Below are 22,144 nucleotides of genomic sequence, written 5' to 3'. Positions count from 1 at the left end.
GTTATTTTTTAATCTGTTGTTAGGGTGCTTGTACTTTTTAAAAATAAGATAAAGAGGATTTTTTTCATACTTAAAATGCTTTCATGCAAAGTCTGTTTGCATTTTGTATTTCCCATCTGTGCCTGAACATTAATAAAATGGATTTGAAGGGTCCTGATTAAAATGCAGAATCTTTTTTTTCCTTTTTTTCTTTCCTCTGAGAGAGTTGTATAATATCTGAAACCATCTCTGCAGTCCCCTTAGCTGAGCTGGTCCTGTGTGGCATTGGGTGAGATTTGTGCTGCCCCTTCCTTCTTACTCAGTTCAGTAGCTGGGAGCAGAACATCATCCCATTATTTCACTCAGCTCTATTATACCAGTGCTGTAAGTTCTGGGGCAAGTGAATTGTTTAAATGGATGTTTGGATCCAATGTGGGTTTTAGTAATGCTCTTCTTGTGAGTGGAGCCATTTGTGTTTAAGTTATTTGAGTCAAGAAAAGAAGCTCCCAGCGGTTTATGGTTGGCTGTGTACCTGCTTTTTCTGTCTGAGCACAAGCCGTGTCGATGTTGGGAACTGTGACACTTGGTTCAAAGATCAGGTTGTCTTCACTTGTCAAACAGGATTTTTTCCTTCTGTTTCATGGTTAATTTATATTTTTTTATTATTGGCGTAGTGTGTTGTATGACCCAGCACTAGGACTGCAAAGGCTGGGAGATGGCCTCCCAGCTGACAGCAGTGGGAAGCCGCCATTCCACAGGGCAGGTGCAGAGTGGGAAGTGAGATCCTTTTTGATAAGGGGCAGAGGGGTTTTGCTGACAGGAGAGGTATGGTAAGACTCAGAGATTTGCTGCAAGTGAGGCTCTCAGTTATACCTTTTCTTCCTGTTTTCTGTGAGTTTTTTGACCCCTTTTAACTCACATCTTACAGGTTTTTGTTGCACCTGCTCCCATTTTCCTCTTCTCCTATTCACCGTTTTCAGCCTATCAATTAACCCAGTCTCACTCTGCTGGCCCTGGCAGACCTGTTTGTTCCTTGCCCCACTCCAGGCAGCGGCTGCACGTTGCTGGCAGTGCCAGTCTTGCCTCTTGTTCTCTAGGCTTGGTTTCTTCTTCTGCCTTCCCTCTTCTCTCCACCCCAGCCTCTTTCCAGTCAGCTCGCCTGGGTCTGACTGGGTAACTTGGATTTCCTGGGAAAACTGAGAGTAAGCCCTTCTCTTCAGCAGTGTCTGTTGCTGTGCTTGGTTCTGAGCATTCAAGGATGGATGGGTGAAAGCCCAAATCATTTCCCTGTGTCTCTGTAGCACTTGATGCTGGGCAACTTCAAATCTCTACACATTTGGCTGAGCAGACTCCTAAATATCCTCCCTAACAAACTAACTTCTTGTATTAGCTTTTCATAGTTCTGCTTGTCCATTGAAGCTTAAAGCTGAACTAATTAAATACATAACTAGATTACAATACCACATGTGTAGGTGTAGAAGTAGTAATCTACAGAATTAACATACTCTGCTACATTATTTTCTCTAGCTCAGAGACTTAGTAGAGGAGCTCTGCCACCAGGAGTTCTTCAGCCCTTACAATTAAGAAGTGATTAAAAGAATAAGCAAAATCCTTGGAATCTTCATTTTTGATGGTCAAAAGTGGTGGTTTTTTTGGTTGTTTGTCTTTTTTTTTTTTTTTCTGCTGAGATCCTGATTTCCATGTTAAGAGACTTGTTTCCAGTTTTAAATTTGCAGTTAAATAAGTGTATTGATGTCGGCATTTGCCTAATGATGTTTGAAAATCAATCTACCAAAACATCTCCGTGGTAGATTTAAATCCCTGCATAGCAGGGCTAAAAAACAATTTGGCCCTTCAACTGCAAAACTAAGTTTGAAGAAAAAGTAGCTGAAACATGAACTATTTTTTCTTTCTTTAAATGCTGAGATGCAAATAGGTTTGTGTTTCCTTTGATGCTCTGTTGATGCCAATAACACATAGAGGAGCATGAGGATCCTCCTGCCCTGGCTGTGTGTTGTGTCATGGCTGTGGCAGGTGCCAGCAGCTCAAGTCTCTGCAGGTCAGGACAACCGAGCTTGTTTCAGAGTGAGATCCTTATTCTAATCTCCCGTTGTGTTTTGTTCTGACAGGCGCAGTAAGTACAGCAAGGCGAAGCAAGAGGCCGATGAGGAGAAACACTTGAACCAAGGTAAAAGGCTCTGGTGCTTGGGTTGTAAAATATGGCTCATGTTCTGGTGCTCGGGAAATAAGGGATTGCATTCTTCTTGAGGCGAATATGTTTCTGGTTTCCCCTCTTGCAAACATTCTACTTTGAAATTAATTTATTTTAGTAACAGGGAAAACAGAAGTTATCTGGGTAAAATGGTTTGAGGGTACAGACAGGAGAAAAGTTTATCAAATTTTTGCATTGCTCTTTGCCACTGAAAGACACCTGTTCTGGGCCGCTCGAAATTTCGGCAGGATTTTTCCCCACAGTACTTTGCTAAAGCAGTTTCTGAATGGGCCAGAGGCAATCCTGCAGGAAAGAGAATGTGAACTTTGCTGCCTTTTTTTCAGCACTGAATCCTATGGCTTCTTCCATGTGCCAAACCCAGGACCTGAGCTCAGAACTTCCTGGCTCCCATAGGAAAAAGGGATATATTTTATTCTCACAGGTCCATGACTGGCCATTGGTATGCTAGTGATGGCAGTGATTTGTGAAGCTCATTAATTGGCAAAAGCCTGATTCCTTGCATCGATATTGGGAAATATTAAATGTTTGCACGTCAGAATATTGCACTGGGGGGAAAAATGCTTAAGTCCTCCCTTCCTTCATCAGTCATTCCTGGCTTACAGTACATTTTTATTGTACAGTCTCTTTGCTGTTGTATATCATTAAGGCTTCAGTCTCATATGTTCTGTGTTCAGCAGCGTGTAGATCAGTGACTTCAAATAAAACATTTCTGCCTTGCAGGTGTTAGAACATATGTGGATCCTTTTACATATGAGGATCCAAACCAAGCTGTGAGGGAATTTGCCAAAGAAATTGATGCCTCCTGCATAAAGATTGAAAAAGTTATTGGTGTGGGTAAGTGCCAGAACTTTTGCATTTTTTTCTGTAAATATACTTTTAAATTTGCTTTAAGGGAATGTATGATCCTATGGTTTTTGTATTACAGTTCTCCCAAATGTACTGACATAACAGTTTGACAACACAAGTGCATGCTTCAGGTTCATGACCATGGATTCTTGTGCCTTTTTCTTTAAGGGGAGTTTGGTGAAGTATGCAGTGGACGTCTCAAAGTGCCAGGAAAAAGAGAGATCTGTGTTGCTATCAAGACTCTAAAAGCTGGTTACACTGATAAACAAAGGAGAGACTTCCTGAGTGAGGCCAGTATCATGGGACAATTTGACCACCCCAATATCATCCACTTGGAAGGTGTAGTTACTAAATGTAAGTAGGTCGTTTTCGTGATAAGTCCAATTTGAAAGTCACTGAGAAATTAAGTCTGTGTGGTGTGCACTGGCGTTTTTTTTCTTCTTACCCTCTTTCCTGTAAAATGACAGATGGAACAGATCCACTGATAGCTAATAGGAGGAAATCAGTGCAGGGCAAGTCATTAATCTTGTTGTCAGCTATAAATGGGTTTACGGTTTCAACTGATACTCTATCTGTAGGCAGCTTGTACAAGATTTTGTAGAGGGAATTAATACTGCAGGGGTTGGCTTTTTTTTTTTATCCCTTCTTGCTATGCCAAGCAGGCATCTTTCACATCTTTGCTAGACTGAGATGATTGTTAACAGGATAGGCAAAAGCAGATGGTGAGCGAAGAATTCAAAATGATGGGGGAAAAATACCAAAACAAAACTACACAGTCATATGTTTAAAGTACAAAGCACAGATGTAAGGAGCAAACCTTTGAAATGAAGCAGGCTGTTTTAGTGTGAAACTTGCTTATTTATTTTCTCTGATTTACAGGTGTGCTAATTTCACTCTGCAGAATTTACCTGGATGATCTTTTTGTTTGCTTGGTTTGGGGTTTTTTAAGTCTGTCAGTGTTCCTTGTGCCTTAGAAAGAGAGTGACAGTGCTTGCTGGGTGCTGTCTGTAGGCTCGAGCTGAAAATGTATCTGTGAGACAGCCATGCTTGGGTCTGACCTGATAAGGTGCCTCTGCCACAGTGTAGGTATTGTCCCTGCTCCGACTGCCCTGGGTAGCATGGTGGCAAAGCCTGGCACTGATTGCTAATCCTAAAAGACCCTTTGGATGTCAGGGCTCATGCTCAGGGTAGCATAGAAAACAGGCTGTGATCTTGTGAGCTGCTGTCAAAGAGTGGAGTTTGTAAAGCTCACCTTCTGCAACATGGGGAACATGAATGCAAGGTATTAATAGTGGGAACAATTAAAATTCGAGATGGATGAAAAGTTAAAAAGTAAAATATTACTAGAAGAACAATACCTCTCATAGAGGGTTATCAAAACTATCAGTTCCACTGTAAAACTCTGTCCCTCTTGAATGTCAGTAAGAGCTGATATTTACTCTGCCACTTTTGTTTCTGGAAATCTTACCCCTGCTCATTTGTGTTGCTGTCTCCTCGTCTGCCTTCTCTGAACATTTGAAAATGGCTCATACAGTGTGTGGCAGTTTGCTTTTAACAGCAAAGAGCAGTTTGGACTAATTTTGGCCATCATTTACTGAGATCCTCCCTCAAAACTAAAATTAAAATACAGTACTCTGTTTAAATTTGGAAGGTCTGAGCGTCTCTCTCTGTGATTGTCATAACAAAGGGGAAGAGGGTTGTGATCAGGCCACGGTGTTTGCCCCAGACAGCGATTCTTTTAGCACCTCGGTAAAAGAAAGGCAACAGGGGAATCTTTGTGTTGAAATCCTGCTGAGGCTGGAAGCCCCTGCACTGCTACAGCTCCAGCACTTACAAATGACCGTATGTATTTGCATAATGCAGTTGTCAGTGAATTAAAAGGATTGGGAATTTTCACCAAGGAGGTGGCATCCTGACCCGGGAGTGCTCCATTCCTGGCTCCCAGTAAGTGATGCTCCAGCAGCAACCCGGCTCCGTTACCTCCAAGCTGGGCTCCTGGGGAGGCAGGGCTACTTAAGAACACATTTATCTCCATTTCTCCATACGTTTTCTGAATGCTGTGATAAATGAATGCATTTAATAAACTGAAAATTAAAATGTGAGATAAATAGTGGTATAGATGGGGGTTGAGAGAGGCAGCAAAAAACCATGAATAAATTATTGGCTGCTAGTCAAGTACTTTTAATAATTGACTCACTGATGGTAGCTTCTCCTTCCTCTCCCTATGCCCCCTCCCCTGCTAAAGAAGTGCCTGAGTAATGAAATTACATGTTAATGCACTGAAAGAGTCTCCCTTTTTTCCCTTCTACGTTGACATAGTATCTTTTGATTGAGGAAGGTTAATTAATACTCACTTAGCTGTATTTGTTCAGTGGACGGGTTGCTGTCACGGTTGCAAAGAATAAATGAAACAGTGCCATATGCAGATTTGGTTGAAGTTTTTCCTCTTTCTACCAAAGAATGCTTGCAAAGGTGAATTAGAGGGAGGATGATGTTTTATCACACCCTTGTACTTAAGGATGTGCTCAGCCAAGGTCACTCAGCCCTTCATCCACAGCAGTTTGCTTTATGCAATACAATTGCTTCTCTGCAGCATTCAATAATGGCATTTCACAGGCATGCCAGCTTGCATAGGACCAAACCAGTAAGAATTTGGATATCAGCAGGAAAGGGAAGTAAAACCAGGAGTAGTAAAAGGCCTCTAAAGGATAGGTTGGGACCGGAAAGGTGAAATAAGTAATGATGAGTGAAATAAGTGATGTACTGCACATACATGTTGGCCTAAGTGAAATGTGGTAAAAGGTTCTTACAGTCAGCCCTTATAGCTGACTTAAACCTTATGGTTTTCTAATTAAAAAAAGGTTACTTCAGAACCAGAAATCCCTTACAAATGAAGAGAAAAGCATCTTGGTGAAAGATGCACTGAGGTAGAAATTATTAGGGGAACTTCAAATGCTGCAGCATTTCACGGTAGGGTAATTTTTAGAGATGGTCATTCTGGAGCAGATACTTGCTGGTGACAGAAGCAAGGAAAAATTAAGTAGTTCTGGTACCTCTCATGCCAAGATGCAGTTGAGCTGTCTAGATGACCTGGCCTTTGAAGCCTTCTTTCCCTATAATGTGCCTGTATTCAGACCTGCTCCTGGAAGTAAAAGCTGAGTTTCTCTGGGACACCATCTTTTATTTACGAAGAAAACTTTATAGTTCCTGTAGGTAAAGCATAAGAGAGAGGAAGGTTTGCCATACCAGTCAGCACTGATTGTCAGGTGCTCATCTTAACAGTGCTCATCTTGGGACTGGGCTTTTGCCATTCAACCTTTGATAAAATTACTTCTGTACTTCTGCCATTGGTCACTTTTGATATTTTATCAGACCTATTTCTACAAATACCTGTGTGCAAGTATGTAGGATTTAACTCTGTGAAATAATTGGAGTATGTACCTAAATGTTTATAAAACTCTTAAGGACAACATCAAGCATTATTTGTGTATTTGCTGTTGTTTTAGGCAGGAGAGTGCCTAGAAAGCATCCCCCTGTCAGCAAAATTGCATTTCTCCTTCAATTGCCAGCATGGGGAGCTGGGTGCTGCTGAGCACTGTGCCCCTAACATGTGACGCAGGGCACTGAGTCATTTTGCCCCTGGTTGACTTCAGGAGGCAAATGGCTTTGGCTCATTTATAAATAATGAGAGACACGGAATACAAATTGGGGACAGAGAAGGTTGAGAGGAACAGCCTGTATTTTTCGTTCTTGAATCCAGTTGTCTTGGAATACCTTGTAGCTCCTGACAGCTTCTAACTCGCCTAAAGCATTGATCTTTCAAAAAAGACAGGGAGACCAAAGCATTCACAAATTCCATTTTTCTATTCTGTAAGCAATTTAATTACATTAAAGATGTTTGTCAGGTTTGGACAGATCTTTGTTTCTTAGTTCTCAGTTACCAATTCATATATTCCTTAGAGAACAGGAGCCACTTTAGTTAAAGACCTTGTCAATGAATCAACCAAAGGGTTAACCTTCCAGATGGGCCCTTTAAATATTTCTGTCCTATAATATTTCATCTCTTGCTCCCCACAGCTGAGGCATAAGCTTGTTGCTTTTCAAATTAAATTAGGTTGTGTAAGCCAGGTGTCTTGGCAGTAAAATCATGTGCAAGCCATTTTTATCCCATTAACATTGGTGTTCATCAAGGAATTGTGTTTTTCTTTCTGCGCACTCTAGGTAAACCGGTAATGATCATAACTGAGTACATGGAGAATGGCTCCTTGGATGCCTTCCTCAGGGTAGGTGATTTCTTTGAAAGCTAAGGAGATTTTAGACTGGGAAACATTTTCTGGTTTTCTTTTTTTTTTTTTTTCCCCCAGAAAGATACTGAAACTTGTGCAGTTTCAAAGAAATTACGTTTATACTTGGGAAATTCTGTTTTCTGGTGTTGCTTCTATCAAAAACCAGAAAAAATATTAAGTGGAAGAATATAGAATAAATTAATTTTAAAAATAGCAGGATCTTAATCCATGTTTAATGTGAGCAGTTCTGACTTGCTCCATTTTTGAAAGCATTGCAGTGCTGTAGGCTCATCATTGCAAACGGGCTACTGCATCACTGAAAGCTGTGACAGAACCTCTGGGTTTTTGCTTTACTGGTGAATTATAGACACTGGTCAGGAGAGTGAGGAAGTAACATTGCACTTTATTTGAGAGAAGATGGGAATCCGCAGCTCAGCTCTTTGCCAATTTCAGCAGTGGCAATAATGTAGCTTTTAGCTTAATGCTCTGTGCTTTTGCTCCTTTCCCCATATGCAGAAGAACGATGGCAGATTCACAGTCATCCAGTTGGTGGGGATGCTCCGTGGCATTGGCTCAGGGATGAAGTACCTGTCTGACATGAGCTACGTGCACCGGGATCTTGCTGCTCGCAACATTCTGGTCAACAGCAACCTGGTCTGTAAAGTGTCTGATTTCGGCATGTCCCGCGTCCTGGAGGACGACCCTGAGGCAGCTTACACCACACGGGTAAGGGGGGAGGGAGAATGGCCATGTTGTCGTGCCTGCATGTTGGTTTTGTCTGACTGTGTGGGAGGTGACAGTGGTTTGTTTTAAAATAGTCTCAGTCACAAGTGAAAACCTAAATCTCAACCTAAAAGTAAACATTGGCCCAGGCTGCACAGCTCCTATAAATTGATGTGCTGTTACTGCTACAACAGTGGCCACAGCAGTATTTCTTCTCTGAGGATGTGACCCATGTATTCCTCTTGTTCCTTTATCGTGGTACGGCACGTGACAGGAATTGAATGCCAGAAATTGGAGCCTGGACTTCTGCTCCTTCTGGTATCTACAAACATGATTTCCAAGTGGCTGGTCCTACTCACCTTTGATACAACAAGTGTGGACACACCACAAAAAAATAAACCAGATAAATCCACTTTTGCCCATCACAAAGCCAGTCATAAATTTGACCTAGATAATTTGGACTGGTAAACGTGTTAGGCCTACATTCCCATTTGTTTGTTTCCCATTTTATCTGTATTTCAGCATCCCACTGTTAAGTAATTTTGCTAAAGCCATTTTAATATGCTGCACATGGAACAGGGCTAATGCAAGTACTTCTGGCCACAAAACAACATCCCAGCCATTACCAGCCTTTTTACCACTACCTCTGATATCAATGTGCACGTAAAGAAAAAAAAGTCATTTTATAAAGTCTCCTTTTTTAATTGCTTATTTTCTTCGTTTTTAAATATCTGCCATTCTCCATCTGTTCTCCCTAGTGCTGAGTTTGTTTGCAGCACTCAGATCTTGCCGTTTAATCCCAGCACTCATCCTTTAATGGATTCACAGCTCATTACAGGGAAGGATAGACTTATGTAGTATTAAATGCTGGCCAGCCATGGTATCCCTCACTCGTAGGGGTGGCAAGTGGAAGAAGCAGAAGCAAAGGTCTGAAAAGCTGTATTCAGGGAAATCAGAGTTTAGACAAGCACACAAGGGCAAGACAGAAATGACTGAAAAGCTTCTCTTTGAATTTAGCAAGTGGAGATATGGTATTGTTGGCTCTCAGGAGTAAACTAAAGAGAGTCAATGACATTTGCTTTATAGTCATTGTCTTCATTTGGTATCAGTAATGAAGGATCAGAAAAATTTGGATTAACTCCACTGTGCTCAAGCAGCTAAATATAAAGAGCTTATTGACAATTTTTAGAATGACAACCATGTATAAACAATGTCAGTGCATCTGTGTCTGAAAGGAAGAATAAAGCTTTTGCATAACCAGAGAGGATGCAACAGAATGCAGTTTTTAAAGCAACATTTTTTTAAGAGAATGATGTGTTCTGCTCCTGTTAGTAACTCATTAAAGTGAGAGCATCCTATAGTCACCAAGGCACATATTGCCACAACCTGATTCACAAAGGGCCTGATGCAAAGGCTGAAGCAGCCAGGAGAAGGACCCCTTTTGATTTCCCCTGGCTTTGGAACCAGTCCATATTAAACATTTGAGAGATACAGTAGAACAATATACTATTAAGTATGCACCCACTGCTCTCAGTTATGGATAAAAGCTATCTAGGAGATGGCTGGGAACAGAACTACCAAAATAAACTTAATCAAAAAAGCATAAAAGCAAATGAAAAAAAAAACCAAAAACCTTTGTTCAGCTTAAGTCATTGCCCAGATGGAACTGCAGGAAACCAAAAGCTCAATTAAAAACACCTTGCATATTAGCATAAACAAAAGGAGAAATCTCTGGCCTGGGATCACTCAGCTAAGGCAAAATCAGATAAACAGGATGGAGTGAGTTCCTTTTTAAACAGTGTAGGACCTCAGTGGCCGAAATCAGATGCCCAAGCGTTTTTATTTGTTTAAAAAGAAGTATTGTAAGAAGAGGCAGCTTTCTCCAACAGGTATCAAAAGCAGCCTTGTATCCTGGTCTGCTGTTGAACTCCTCCCCCAGGGTCCGGGAGAGCCCACAGGCTTGCTTGCCCTCTTACATCTCTGGTGGGAGTTGGGATATTGCCCATGGGAAACACCACTGTATTCATAAATCTTCCCAATTTATCCTCTCTTTATTTTACCTTTTTGAAAAGCAAAACCTTTATAATCCCATTTTTCTGAAACAGGTGAAACAGGTCAGACAGGCAAGCAAGGAAATAGTAATTAATAGCATGTACTTATTTGTTTTGTCAACTAAATCTCTAATATATACTTTGTAAAACCCCTGGCTTGTTCTCAGGCTTCAGCGTAGCCCTAAGCAGAGATCTCTTGGAGGGCTGATAAAAATACATTTAACAATTTACTGGTTGGCCTCCTCGTGACTAAAGAAAACAGATGGGCAGCATTGCCTCCTGGTTGGATCTGACAGCTTTATGGCAAGCAGGAGAGAAAGTGGATGCCTTTTTAAGAAGGGTTCTGGAGTTGTACACAATAAAACCATTTTGTATTTTGAATGTGTAGAGCGGTGTCAGCCATGCACATTGCTGGGTCAGTGACTCACCAGCCTATGATTCCTTTTCTTGGTGGCAGGGTGGCAAGATCCCCATCAGGTGGACTGCTCCAGAGGCCATTGCCTACCGCAAATTCACCTCAGCCAGTGATGTGTGGAGCTACGGCATCGTCATGTGGGAAGTGATGTCCTATGGGGAGAGACCATACTGGGACATGTCCAATCAAGATGTGAGTCTCCTCCTGAGCTTCTCTGCATTTTCTCTCCCTTACCCCCACCATGCCTTTATCTTTGTCCTTAGATGTCTGCTGATGTGTTTCTGTGGCAATTGCTATATGGCTATAAGACATTTATTCCAGGCTTTTAAAAGGATATCATGGGTGGTAGACTCCTGTTTTCTCAGGGAACCTCTCTGGAGCTGAAGTTCCTTGAGTACTTCAAGTTTGTCTGTGGTCATGGACTAGAGTATTCTCAAGTTAGGGTCTATACCTTGTGCATGGGGTTTATTTGGTTTGGTATTTTAAATTAAAAAAAAAAGCAAATAAAGAAAAAGGGAGGAAAGGGAAACTAATGTATTTAAACTCTCAGGTTGTAATACTGTCAAGAGAAGGAAGATTTGAATGTTCATATTAAAACTTGAGTTTACTGAATGTTTTTAAGAGAAAAACACTTGAATTTAATTGGGCTTCCTATTGGTAGTTAGTTCTTGAAGCTCCACTATGCTTGTAACTCTTCCAGGTGATTTTGTTTTGTGTAGGATATCTAAATTGACACATAAGAAATCCAACTCTGATTATCAGTCAGGGCATCCTTGTGACAATGGCATAGCTGCCCCCTGAGGGCATTAAAAAACAGCTTTTGTAAATGACCATTCTTAAATCATGCATGTCCTGTTTAACCGTACCATCTGGACTACTTCAGTGTGTTCCAAGAGGGACTGTGCACAATGGCTGCTGTTCCAGAAGAGTATTTAATAATAACGCTAATAAGAGCTTTTGCTAATAGAATTTTTATTAAATGAAAAAAAAATCCCAGTGAAAATGAGGCCTAGATTATCCGTAATTCTTCTCCCAGGGGATTTACAAGCAAATAAAGGAAGAAGAAAATGGTAATCTGAATATATGGCCATGGGAGTGGTTAAGGCATTTTACAAGTCATCTGCTTTCTTCTGTGGAGCTGAACATTTTCAAAGAGTGTCTAGATGCGGATGGCATTTAATCTAAATGGGGGATATAATTTTAATTTCCTTCTGATGTGAAACGTCTCTTCTGGCACCCAATCTTGCCTTCCTTTTGCTAACAGGAAGTCATCAAGACTTAGCAAGAAAATAAAACACCAGATGTGTCTCAGTCGTATCAGGCATGTCTGCACAGCACAGTGGAGCTCACTGCAACAAACAGAGCTGTTTTTATTAGAGCTGTTTATGTTAGGCTGGTGTTCACTGCGACTGTGCACTGCTAGACCATGTTGAAAAGCTGGCTGGAACAAGATAGGGAAAGCCAGTATTACTGTCTCTGCACACTCTTTACAGTACATGGCATAGACATGCCTTTTTTCTCCTTAATAATGGCAAGAGCAGTGCTGCTCACAGCAAAGCAGAAGTGGATTTCAGATTATACTCAGTGTCTGTTGGATCAAGAGAAATCGAAAGGATCTTCATACGTGGAGTAGTGAGAGCCACTTTGTTTGTGGTCACTGAATAGCTTCTAATAATGCAAGCATATCCCTCACCTTGTCCTCCCAGTGGATTTTAGCCACTAATTGACAAGTCCAGAAGGAGGGAATTTAGTGCAACTCAAGTCTCTGAGCACTCCTGGTCTCTAGTCTCATGGTGAGTCCTGCCAGCAGTGTTATATCGATTAATTCAGATCTGAAGGCTCCTGGGTCATGTCCCTGTCATGTCAGAATTGAGTTCTGGTCATGTCCTGTCCTCTTGAGAGAGTTAAGAAGCCGTTAGAGTCTCTGGAGTGCTTTTTGGAGGGTTTGAAGTGACTTCAGTCCAAGTTTCTCTGGGTTCTGTTAAATATGAAATACATACTTAAGATGTCTTGGACTTCTGTAAAGCTGCGCAGAAGGGTTCCTATCTCTGCGTTTCTTGGCTCAGAGCTTACAGCAGTGAGAAAACAGATTCCCTGCAAGGCCTCTGTTACTGACAGAGATGAGCTAGGCCAGGAGGACAGGGGGAGGGGTGATCTGCTGTACCTTAAAAACGATGGGGGAAATACAGTCTCAACATACTGCACCCAAAACTGACTGATAGTAAAGACTTGTAGAGCTGTTGCTTCTCTAGCCCTCTGTCCAATGAGGATAGTTGCTTATTTCTAACCAGGGCTCTTCTGTCATCCCTGTATCCCATGTGAGGCTTAAATAATCCCATGTGCTTTTTGGTGACACATTGCCCTGCCGTATCTGATGTCTGCTCTGGGTGCTGTACCATTTTAGTTTTGAGTTGCAGAGGAGGAATGACAGTTCTGAGACCGCCAGCTGCCTGAGTCTGAGTGCAATTTTCAGTGTTGTGTCACCTAACTGTAGGTTTGTCACCATAGTCTGGATGGCCCTAGAATAAACGGTGCTCAGCTGGTAGATGTGAGCAGTGTCTGATGTTCTCTAATGTGTTCCTAATTGTGCTATTTGTAGGTGATTAAAGCCATTGAGGAAGGGTACCGGCTGCCCCCGCCGATGGACTGCCCCATCGCTCTGCACCAGCTGATGCTGGACTGCTGGCAGAAGGAGCGCAGCGACCGGCCCAAATTTGGACAGATTGTCAACATGCTGGACAAGCTCATCCGCAACCCCAACAGCCTCAAGAGGACAGGCAGCGAGAGCTCCAGGTCAGCTGTGCTCTGTCACGGTGACGTACGAGGGAGCGCAGGGGAGGTGACAGGCCGAGTGCAGGTGGCACACAGCTCTGCACAGCAGCCACTGCTCTGCGTGGGCGAGCGTGGAGCTCTGCTGGCTCCGTGTGGCCCCCAGGGCAGCCAGGCTCACCAGCCCTGCCAGGAGGAAAGGGGAATGAGCAGAGCTGCTGCTGGATCACACCAACGCTGAGCAAGTTTCCAGCACAGTATTAAGCACGTCCTGACACAGGCAGGCTCTGTTGGAAAGCAAAGTTTGCTGCTTCTTTCTCCTTCTCCTCCCTGGTGAAAGGGCTTGAACGAGTAGGGTCACCTCAATCAGTGCAGCTAACAGCAGTGATGTGGTTTTCTGCAGGAAAAGCACATCATCAAGTTTTATAAACCCTAGATTTGTGTAGGATTTGCAAATGAGCATTACAGCATTACAGCCAACGCCTCGCAGGCATTGGGAAGGTGTGGATTAATTTTTATGTGAATTTGAATTTAATTCTGTGGAAAGCCAGTTTCATGTCTCCACCAATCCCATATTACATTTGTTTTGTTTGCTAAGCATGGTGTACCTGGTACGTGCAAGAGAAGTACAGCAGGAAGGAAACTCCCAGAGTTGTAGGGTAAAACCAAAATATCTTTGTTGGGACAGATCAGCAGTTTGTTTAAGCCGGTGAAACACTGCTGAAGTAATGGGAGCTTTACTAATCTACACCAGCTTTGGTCTGGTTTTCTCAAATGTCTTTGCTTTGTCAGTAGATTTGCTTGCAGCAAATATGGAAAAAAAGCTTGAAAGAAACGAGAAAGATAATAGGAAAATGTTTTTTAGTAGGAGGGAAGGTACAAAAATATGTACTAGACAGTGCAAAATTAAGTTTCTTGAATCAGTGAGGGAGTGACAGAGATTCTGTCTCAGCCTCCAACAGAACAACATCCTTTTTTAAACTTGTATGTCCCTCTGTGTGTCTTGCTTACAATATATGTCACCAGAAGAGGGATCATTAACCCTGTGAGGCCACGATCACCACGTCTTCCAGATTGCCCTAATTGCACTGGAAGCCTGGCAAAAATGTATCCTCCCTTGAGGCTTAAATAATTTACATGGTGAAAATCACAATATGATCTGCTGTGATAATTTGATTGAAGAATCACAGTATGAACACCTCCATTTTGCTTTCTTTTCAATTTACAGGTGCTCTTTAAAAATATATAGATTTTACAATAGTTAATAACCTGTTCAAGGTCATTCTGTGTGTGTGTGTGTAAGTTAACAGCCTATTCAAGGTCATTTCACGTTCATGGCTCTTTATAAATATTTTTCTTGTCTTCAGAGTAGGAATTTCAAATACGCATATAATGTTATTAATATACTACTTTATACATGAAGTGTTGGAAGCATAATTATATATAAATAGGCTGCCATCATTGGTCTTGTGTTAGATAGTGCAGTACAAGAGTTGAAGCAAGTATTACTAGCGTGTACTCAATGCCTCGGGCAAGACCTAACCATGCTATTGCACACCTAGTCTTTGATGATGTGCATTTTCAAATAAATTGCTAAATGATAATTGTTTTGATTAGATAGATAGCAGTAATTTATAGTGCTTAATGAAGCTGTGACTTATGAGATACATGAAATAATAAAAATGCAATATTAATAAGAGAAGAAAATGTAAAAATAATTATTGACAAAACTGTGCAAGGGAAAATGAGAAACACATTCCACAGTGCAAACAAAAGATCAAAGCTCGTGTGATTCCCGCCACTCCTGGCACACGCTCCGGTTAGGAATGGATTGATTAAAGAGGGGATTAACTCCCTGCGGTCCTGAGTTTGATTGAATGCACTGAGCAGACCTGGCTAGAAACAGGAGTTATCTGAACCCGCCCTGAGTTTTACCCTCCAAACCAGTCTGGCAGGGTGTGAGCTCCCAGTTCTTTGCACATACTTCAGTAGTGTTTCTATAGCTGCTGAGCTGAGGTCTGACACATGCAGGCTTGGCAAGGTCTGGCATTGCTGCCCATGAGATACAGACCCAGCAGGCTGAACGCCTTCCAGCATTGCCGTCCTCTTTATTTTGGGGAGTAAAAGCATTTTCTATGAACTTGGTTGTATCTGAGGTGGAAATTGTAAGCTGCATTGTGCTTCAAATTAGATCTCAAACCAAAAATAGAAACCTCAGGTCAAATTCACTCTTAGCAAAAATTGGCCTATTACTTTGCATCTTGCTCAGTTTCTTGCATTGCTCTGAGTTGATGTGCAGTGCCACCAGTTTCATTGGGCACAGCCTCTTGCACTTGCTTTCCCTCATCCTTGAGGGTAATAATTGTTGTAGAGACCGAACTTTGGTTTGTGGTTCATGATCCAGCTGACACCATTTCTCTGTCCTTTCACTGTTTGGCATCCAGACCTAGCACAGCCCTGCTGGATCCCAGCTCCCCTGAGTTCTCGGCGGTTGTTTCTGTCAGTGACTGGCTCCAAGCCATGAAAATGGAGCGATACAAGGATAACTTCACAGCTGCTGGCTATACCACCCTAGAGGCTGTGGTGCATATGAACCAGGAGTAAGTACTCAGTGATATAACAAAAAAACTGGTAAATCTGGATTTAATCAGCCTCTTTTGCTTTGTGCTGCATATCATTACACTCATTAAAGGAATGGAATGCCTTTCATTTGGATGGAGGATAACTTTAAAATGCCTCCACTTACTTAATTAAACATTTCTGTACATCTGCCTTCCTTTTGCTAATGCTGCTTGTGGTTGACTCTTAATATTTTTCTCTGCACCAGCATCTGATTCGTGGTTCTCAGCCCCTTATTCTTCTCTTGCTTTCCACAGGGACCTGGCCAGGATTGGGATCACAGCCCTGGCACACCAGAACAAGATCCTGAGCAGTGTCCAAGCGATGCGCACCCAAATGCAACAGATGCATGGCAGGATGGTTCCTGTCTGAGCCAGCACTGAATAAACTCAAAACTCTTGAAATTAGTTTACCTCATCCATGCACTTTAATTGAAGAACTGCACTTTTTTTACTTCGTCTCCTCGCCCGTCGAAATAAAGATCTGCAGCATTGCTTGATGTACAGATTGTGGAACCCGAGTGTGTGTGTTGGGAGGGGGACCTCCAGAAATGACAAGTCGTCATTTGAAACCAGACCTGGAACAAATTGTTTCTTGGAACATACTTCTCTTGATCAATGATATGTAAAATATGTGTATCTATATATATATAAAGTCACATTCAAGTTTTGATGCTGTGTTTGCTGCCAGATACTGTGCTTAAAAAACAACAGCATTACTTTCCTTCTCCCTGTGACCCGTAGGATTACAACCATAGTGTTTTATTTGTGGGTGAAGCCACCATTGTGCATCTTTCACTGGAATGAAGAACCCGCCCTAGGATATTTTTTGCAGACTTGATGCATCACTAACACCGTGCAGAAACCTCACTGAGAATACCGTGTGGCTCATCAGTGCCTGCCACTTAGTGATCTACCTGTTTATGGGCTTGAGACATGAAGTGACCCACCTTGTGGATTACTGGGCAAAACTGGACTTTTGGGGAGGTTCTTGGCTGTTGTGCTGAAGCCTACCGTTGAAAGACTTTTGTGACCATCTTGCCAGTAGTGAGCTGTGACAATCGTGGCTGTGGAGCTTTCAGACTTCTTTTCTCGTTCAAGAAACTTACTCCCTTTGCCTCATGGAAGGTCAGTGGAAGTACAGTGTCCAACGTGTTCATGGTGCTTTATTTTGTAAACTCTGCTAGGATCTCATCACTGTTGGGGGAGAATAAAAAATGCTGTGGTTTGTATTGTTTGGAGTTCGTAACTGATTTGTAAGAATCTGTGCTGGTTTCCCAGACTAATTGCTGAACCTTTCCCATTGTTTGCTCTATTTGATGGCGGTGACAATTGCACTATCTCAAATTGCTCTCAAGCAATTGCATGTTAGGGTGTGCAGACAAGGTGTTAGGAGTGTGTCGGGGCTCAGCTCTGAGCTGAGAGCTTGACCCCACTTCATACTGAGAGCAATAGGGATGCCCTTATGCTTTGGCTGCATATGGATCCCATAGAAAGCAAGAATAACCTTGTAAAGTATAGATACTCATAAAGGCAGCAAGAAGAACCAAGGACTTTACTGGCATGCTCATGAACAGCAGTAAAAACATTATTTGGGTTTTAGAAAGGTGTTTCAGTTATGGTGTCAGTGGTTTTATGGGAAGGGAAGCAGAAGGAAATGGGACTGCGCATGCAGCCTTGCTGGTTTTGTGCAGTTTGGGTGTCAGGCATGGTGGCAGCTCTGTGCAGTGCAGCAGTGTAACAGTTCAGGCACCGTGATCCAGTTGGATCAGCTGTGGGAACCAAAATCCACTTTGGAAACCAGCCCCATAGGATGGGTATCGGGGACTATCAGGGCAGCTGTGGGTGTGAGTGCCAGGTGCAGACTGTACAGCTGGGGCATGATACCCCTCTGCAGGCATGGCCAACAAGATGGAGTGTGGAAAAGCTGCCCTCTGCCTGCTCTAGGGAATAGATGGAAGTTGAGTGACTGGAAACATCCCCTGGGTTGCTAGGTGGAGGAGACTGCTGTGGGAATGTGGTTGTCCTCAGTAGGTCACACAGGATAAAGCTTTATCCAGTAAAGCTCTGAACACACTGAGTCTTGAATTTATTTATAATAAGGCTTTGATTACTCTTTTTGAACAGAGTATGTAAGTTAGATTCCTTTAAAGTCCTTCTGAGGACCAAAGTGATGAGATGACCTTAATAAAAAGACGGGCGACTTACTCTGTGCTGAGTAGGAGGAGGATTTTCATGACACGTCCTTTAGAACTGACAATGCATTTCAGCTGTGCCAGGCACAATGTCAGAAAGGTGAGATTTATAGTTTAATGGCACTAAGACTGGCTCTTTAGTCTGTAATATTTTGGTCCTACTCCACACCTGACAGCAAATTCAGAAATGATTTAGTGGCTTTATATGTCAGACATTTTTAATAATTGAGTTTATCCTAAATCCAAAACAGTTCACTCAGTGGGACAAATCGCACATACTGTATTGTCACTCACATCACTTTTTATCACTTTTAACAATAACTTGCTGATTTTAACCACTAACTCTCCCTCACTCCCAACTCTCTCAGAGAACAACTTGTTCTGAATATGAGATGCTAAATTTGAATCCTGTCAAGTCATGACAGCTCAGTATAAACTGTTCTGCAGTATTACTTATAAAAGCTTTTCCATTTCAAGAAATTTAAGATTTCTTTAAAAAAATCTACTTAAACCAGCATGTTCTAATGTCACTTTGCCAGGCAACATAAGAAGTAGTTACTCATTTTAAAGACCTGACATTTGTACTTTCAGCAGGAAAAATTCTTCTGCCTCTCAAGTGCAGAGATACTTGAAGTTTCCTTGCTGTAAATCTGTTCTGTTCTGTTGAGATCATCTTTTTATCTAAAACCAAAATACACCCAGTTTTCTGGCCAGTTTGTTAAACTTCTGTCTTGGAGTCTAGTAGTGGTAATTCAAAACAGTGCAATATTTTCCACACAAAATGGAAAACTGTGTCCCTATAGAATGAAAACTGTGAAGGCAGCTCAGATGCTGGGTTTTCAGCACTGCCACTGGTGGTTGTGCTTCCTGTGATAAAATATGGCCAGTGGGGGGCATCCACTGGAGTGTGATTCTAGCTGGAAGAGAGCAGATTGAAGAAACAAAAGGTGGCACATGTAAATATAGATAGAAAGATTGATTGATTGGTTGATTACATATGTATATAAGGTATGCCATGGAAGCAAGACTTGGAAATAGTGTGAGGGAAGGAAGAAAGGGAAGGCAAAGGGTTCCCACCCTTGGAGTGCTGCCATTTGGGCAGGTCTGGGTGTCTATCTTGATGCATGTGGTTTAATACATTTGATTTGGGTTCTCTTTTTGTGCAGGGAAATGGATTTTGCTTTCATGGCCTCGTAGCCCGTCCCGTTGATCACATTGACCACGGAGGAATACAGACTAGACATGAAGCCTTCTGGACCCACAGTTGCGTCTTCCATAGCACTGATTCTGGAGAACATGTGCTGAACAGTCATCAGTCCCTGAAGAGAGTGTGACTTTTACTTTTTTTTCCTGGGCCACCCACTCCGTTGTTTTTCTCCGTTGAGCGATAACTAACTCGTTAAGACTCAGCACCCAGTTGTCACTTGAGGAATGTAATGTGTCAAAACCCTGCAGACTTCTGGATTTTTTTTTTTCCTCCTCTTCTGCTTTCTCTGCCTACCTTTGGTTTTATTTATATATTTTGTTGTTGTCTCTCCTCATTCCCCCAGCTGTCACTGCTGCATCCCAGACGAATGCAGGTGACAGAGCACTATACATCCTACCATGGACGCCAGGCCAGGTGCCACAGCAAAGAACCCAGTTCCTGTGAGCTGCCTATGTGCATTGCTGAAGTGACATTTTACACTAAAGGTGCCATTGCAGTGATATAAATATATTTTTTTCCTTGAATTGATAATGGATTATTACCTTCTCTGAAAGGTGTGTACGTGTGCTTGTGTGTGTGTGTCGGCGTGCAAGTCACCTCATGTGTAGAACTGCCTGTGAATGTGCCCCAAACACCTCTGGAAGCGCAGGAGTCCCCTGTCCTATGAGACCAGGCCGATAGCTCATGTCTGAAATGGTAGCATGAACACACACATTAAAAAATGTTGAAATTTCTGTATCTGTAAGTATTTTTTAGTTGCCACACTAACGTTGTTGAGTAGTTCTGCAGCCTGAACAGGGGCAATTTCGAGTTAGTTTTGGGGTTATGGATTGTGGGATCTAAAGGGTGCTAAAGGTTTTTGTTGAGTGTTGTTTATTCGTACTAGTGCCCTGCTCATGACTGAGACCAACCAGTTTTTTAGTGGCAAGGTGATGGAGGCAATGCTTGCATCTCCATCCTGAGTAATCCTGAACTGAATTCTTATGTAGCCTTTTTTATCTGCAAAAATAGGATTTTAAAGACTTGTTGAATGCTGACAAATATATGCAATTCTTCCATTCGCAGAAGCACCTTGCTCTGTGTGCAAGCTGTGGAATATGTCAACGTAATAATCAGAACACTTCCCTGGTTCCCAGCACAGATAAGGAACAAAAACGCAACAAGACCTGTAAAGTTACAGTTAGCAAGAGTTGTGAAGTGTGTCCTGTTTCTTGTGCAGGTGGAGAGCAGGTTAAGTGCAGTAGAAGACGCTCTTTCTTCCATGGCCCAGGGAGCAGTGCTGCAATGTACTGGTACTACCTGGGAGCACTTTCTGCGTTTGGAGAATTCATCGTAGTGTAGCGTGAGGCAGCTGGAGTAGAGCTGAGTACTGGCACCCAGGGGACGCAGGGCCACGAGTACCTGGCGTGGGGCAGGTGGAGGTGCTCCCTATGTGCTCCCTGGGGCTGTCCCCTGCCATGGGACTCGCTCTGCACATGTGGGGCAGTCTGGATGTGCAGCCTTGCCCGAGCTGTGACGTGGTGTCCCGAAGTTGCTCCTGTTTCCTCTTTTCTCTCCTTGCTGACCCTCCATGGTAATTCTGCCTGATCTGACAGGAGGAGAAGCAGGGCCTGGCAGGGAAGCGAGGAGAGCTGTGCTGAGGCTGGGCATGGCAGGGTACCAGGAGGTGCCAGCTGTGCCTGGCATGGGTGGCCACAGGCTGGGCTGCCACAGGGTGCTCCAGACGGAGCTGGAGCGAGAGGAAGGCGAGTGCCACGGCACTGCTGCCCTCGGGACAGGCCACTGCCGGCCTGTCCACCATGACAAGTGTGTTCAATTGTCCTGCTCACACACCACTGGTTGATGTTTGTCCAGGTTTCTTGCTGTGCTAATTTTGTGATGGATCTTATGTATTAAAAATATATATGTATAAAATGCAAAAAAAGCTGGTAAGTAACCAGTAAACAGGAGTTAAAAAGCAGTATTTTTCTTTTATGTGACATTTTCATAACCAGAAAAAAAAAAATCTGAACTACTAATCAGACAAATAAAAAGAGAGTGCATTTATTTTTTTGTATCACTGCAAGTATGTTGGAATATGCAAGGACTGTGGTTAAAATTAGAATGTATGAGGCATATTATAATTTAGTTCATACTGAAAAAATCTAACAGCATTTCTTGGTTTGTGCATTTGAACGATCTCTGGGTTAGATATATAGATTTTTCTATTTTGTTTTAATTTGTAATTTTTTTCTCCCTCCGTGAATTTTAGGTACACATAACTTATGTCATTTATTTATGGTCTTTTATACCTAGTTTGTAAAATTGTAAAATAGCAAACAATGCAAACATTTGCATTTGAAAATAATAAAGTAGTTGCTGTACAAACCTGAAACTGACTATTTCTAATTATTGCATGTTTTTTTAATTTAGAGTTTACCCACAACAGATACAAATACAGAATTCAGAGCGACAGTCCTGGTGTTTGCCCCAAAGGGATTTACTCTGTTCAGCAGATTTCATAGGAATGCACTCCCAGAGTTCATTTGAGCTGTGTGTCTCCTGCATGCACCTTAAAGCACATTGCTGTCCCTTGCTCCTGTCCTGAACTGTGGTGTATGTGATGTGGGAAGGTGGTGCAGCCAGGCTGACCTTGTTAATAATATCAATAATACTTCCTTGGAGACCAGGTGGTTTCCATGGGCACTATGCCTGAGAAAAATCTACAGGCTCATAATTTTTCATATTCATGACTGGGATCGGCTAGGGATAGTGTCCATTCCTTGCTCCCCAGCCTGGACCTTCCCTAAGGTCAGATGTCACCATGGCAGAAATCCTACAGT

At 42.4% G+C, this 22,144-nt stretch overlaps 1 protein-coding gene across 2 annotated transcripts in view; it reads left to right on the top strand.

Moving 5' to 3' along the window:
- Window positions 1–21,696, top strand: part of EPHA4 (EPH receptor A4) — a 104,551-nt gene extending 82,855 nt beyond the window's left edge. For both annotated transcript variants that reach the window (XM_032119444.1, XM_032119445.1), the window contains exons 9-18: window positions 2,109–2,167; window positions 2,933–3,046; window positions 3,227–3,412; window positions 7,280–7,341; window positions 7,861–8,070; window positions 10,576–10,725; window positions 13,133–13,326; window positions 15,747–15,902; window positions 16,179–17,048; window positions 19,282–21,696. In XM_032119444.1, coding sequence (XP_031975335.1) covers window positions 2,109–2,167; window positions 2,933–3,046; window positions 3,227–3,412; window positions 7,280–7,341; window positions 7,861–8,070; window positions 10,576–10,725; window positions 13,133–13,326; window positions 15,747–15,902; window positions 16,179–16,293 — 1,246 coding nt within the window. In that variant the 3' untranslated portion in view covers window positions 16,294–17,048; window positions 19,282–21,696. The remainder of the gene's footprint in view (window positions 1–2,108; window positions 2,168–2,932; window positions 3,047–3,226; window positions 3,413–7,279; window positions 7,342–7,860; window positions 8,071–10,575; window positions 10,726–13,132; window positions 13,327–15,746; window positions 15,903–16,178; window positions 17,049–19,281) is intronic.
- Window positions 21,697–22,144: the final 448 nt, after the last annotated feature.

The sequence above is a fragment of the Corvus moneduloides genome, chromosome 10, assembly GCF_009650955.1.
Source record: "Corvus moneduloides isolate bCorMon1 chromosome 10, bCorMon1.pri, whole genome shotgun sequence".
NCBI classification, from domain to species: domain Eukaryota; kingdom Metazoa; phylum Chordata; class Aves; order Passeriformes; family Corvidae; genus Corvus; species Corvus moneduloides.
This window is presented reverse-complemented; position numbering and strand designations above follow the sequence as displayed.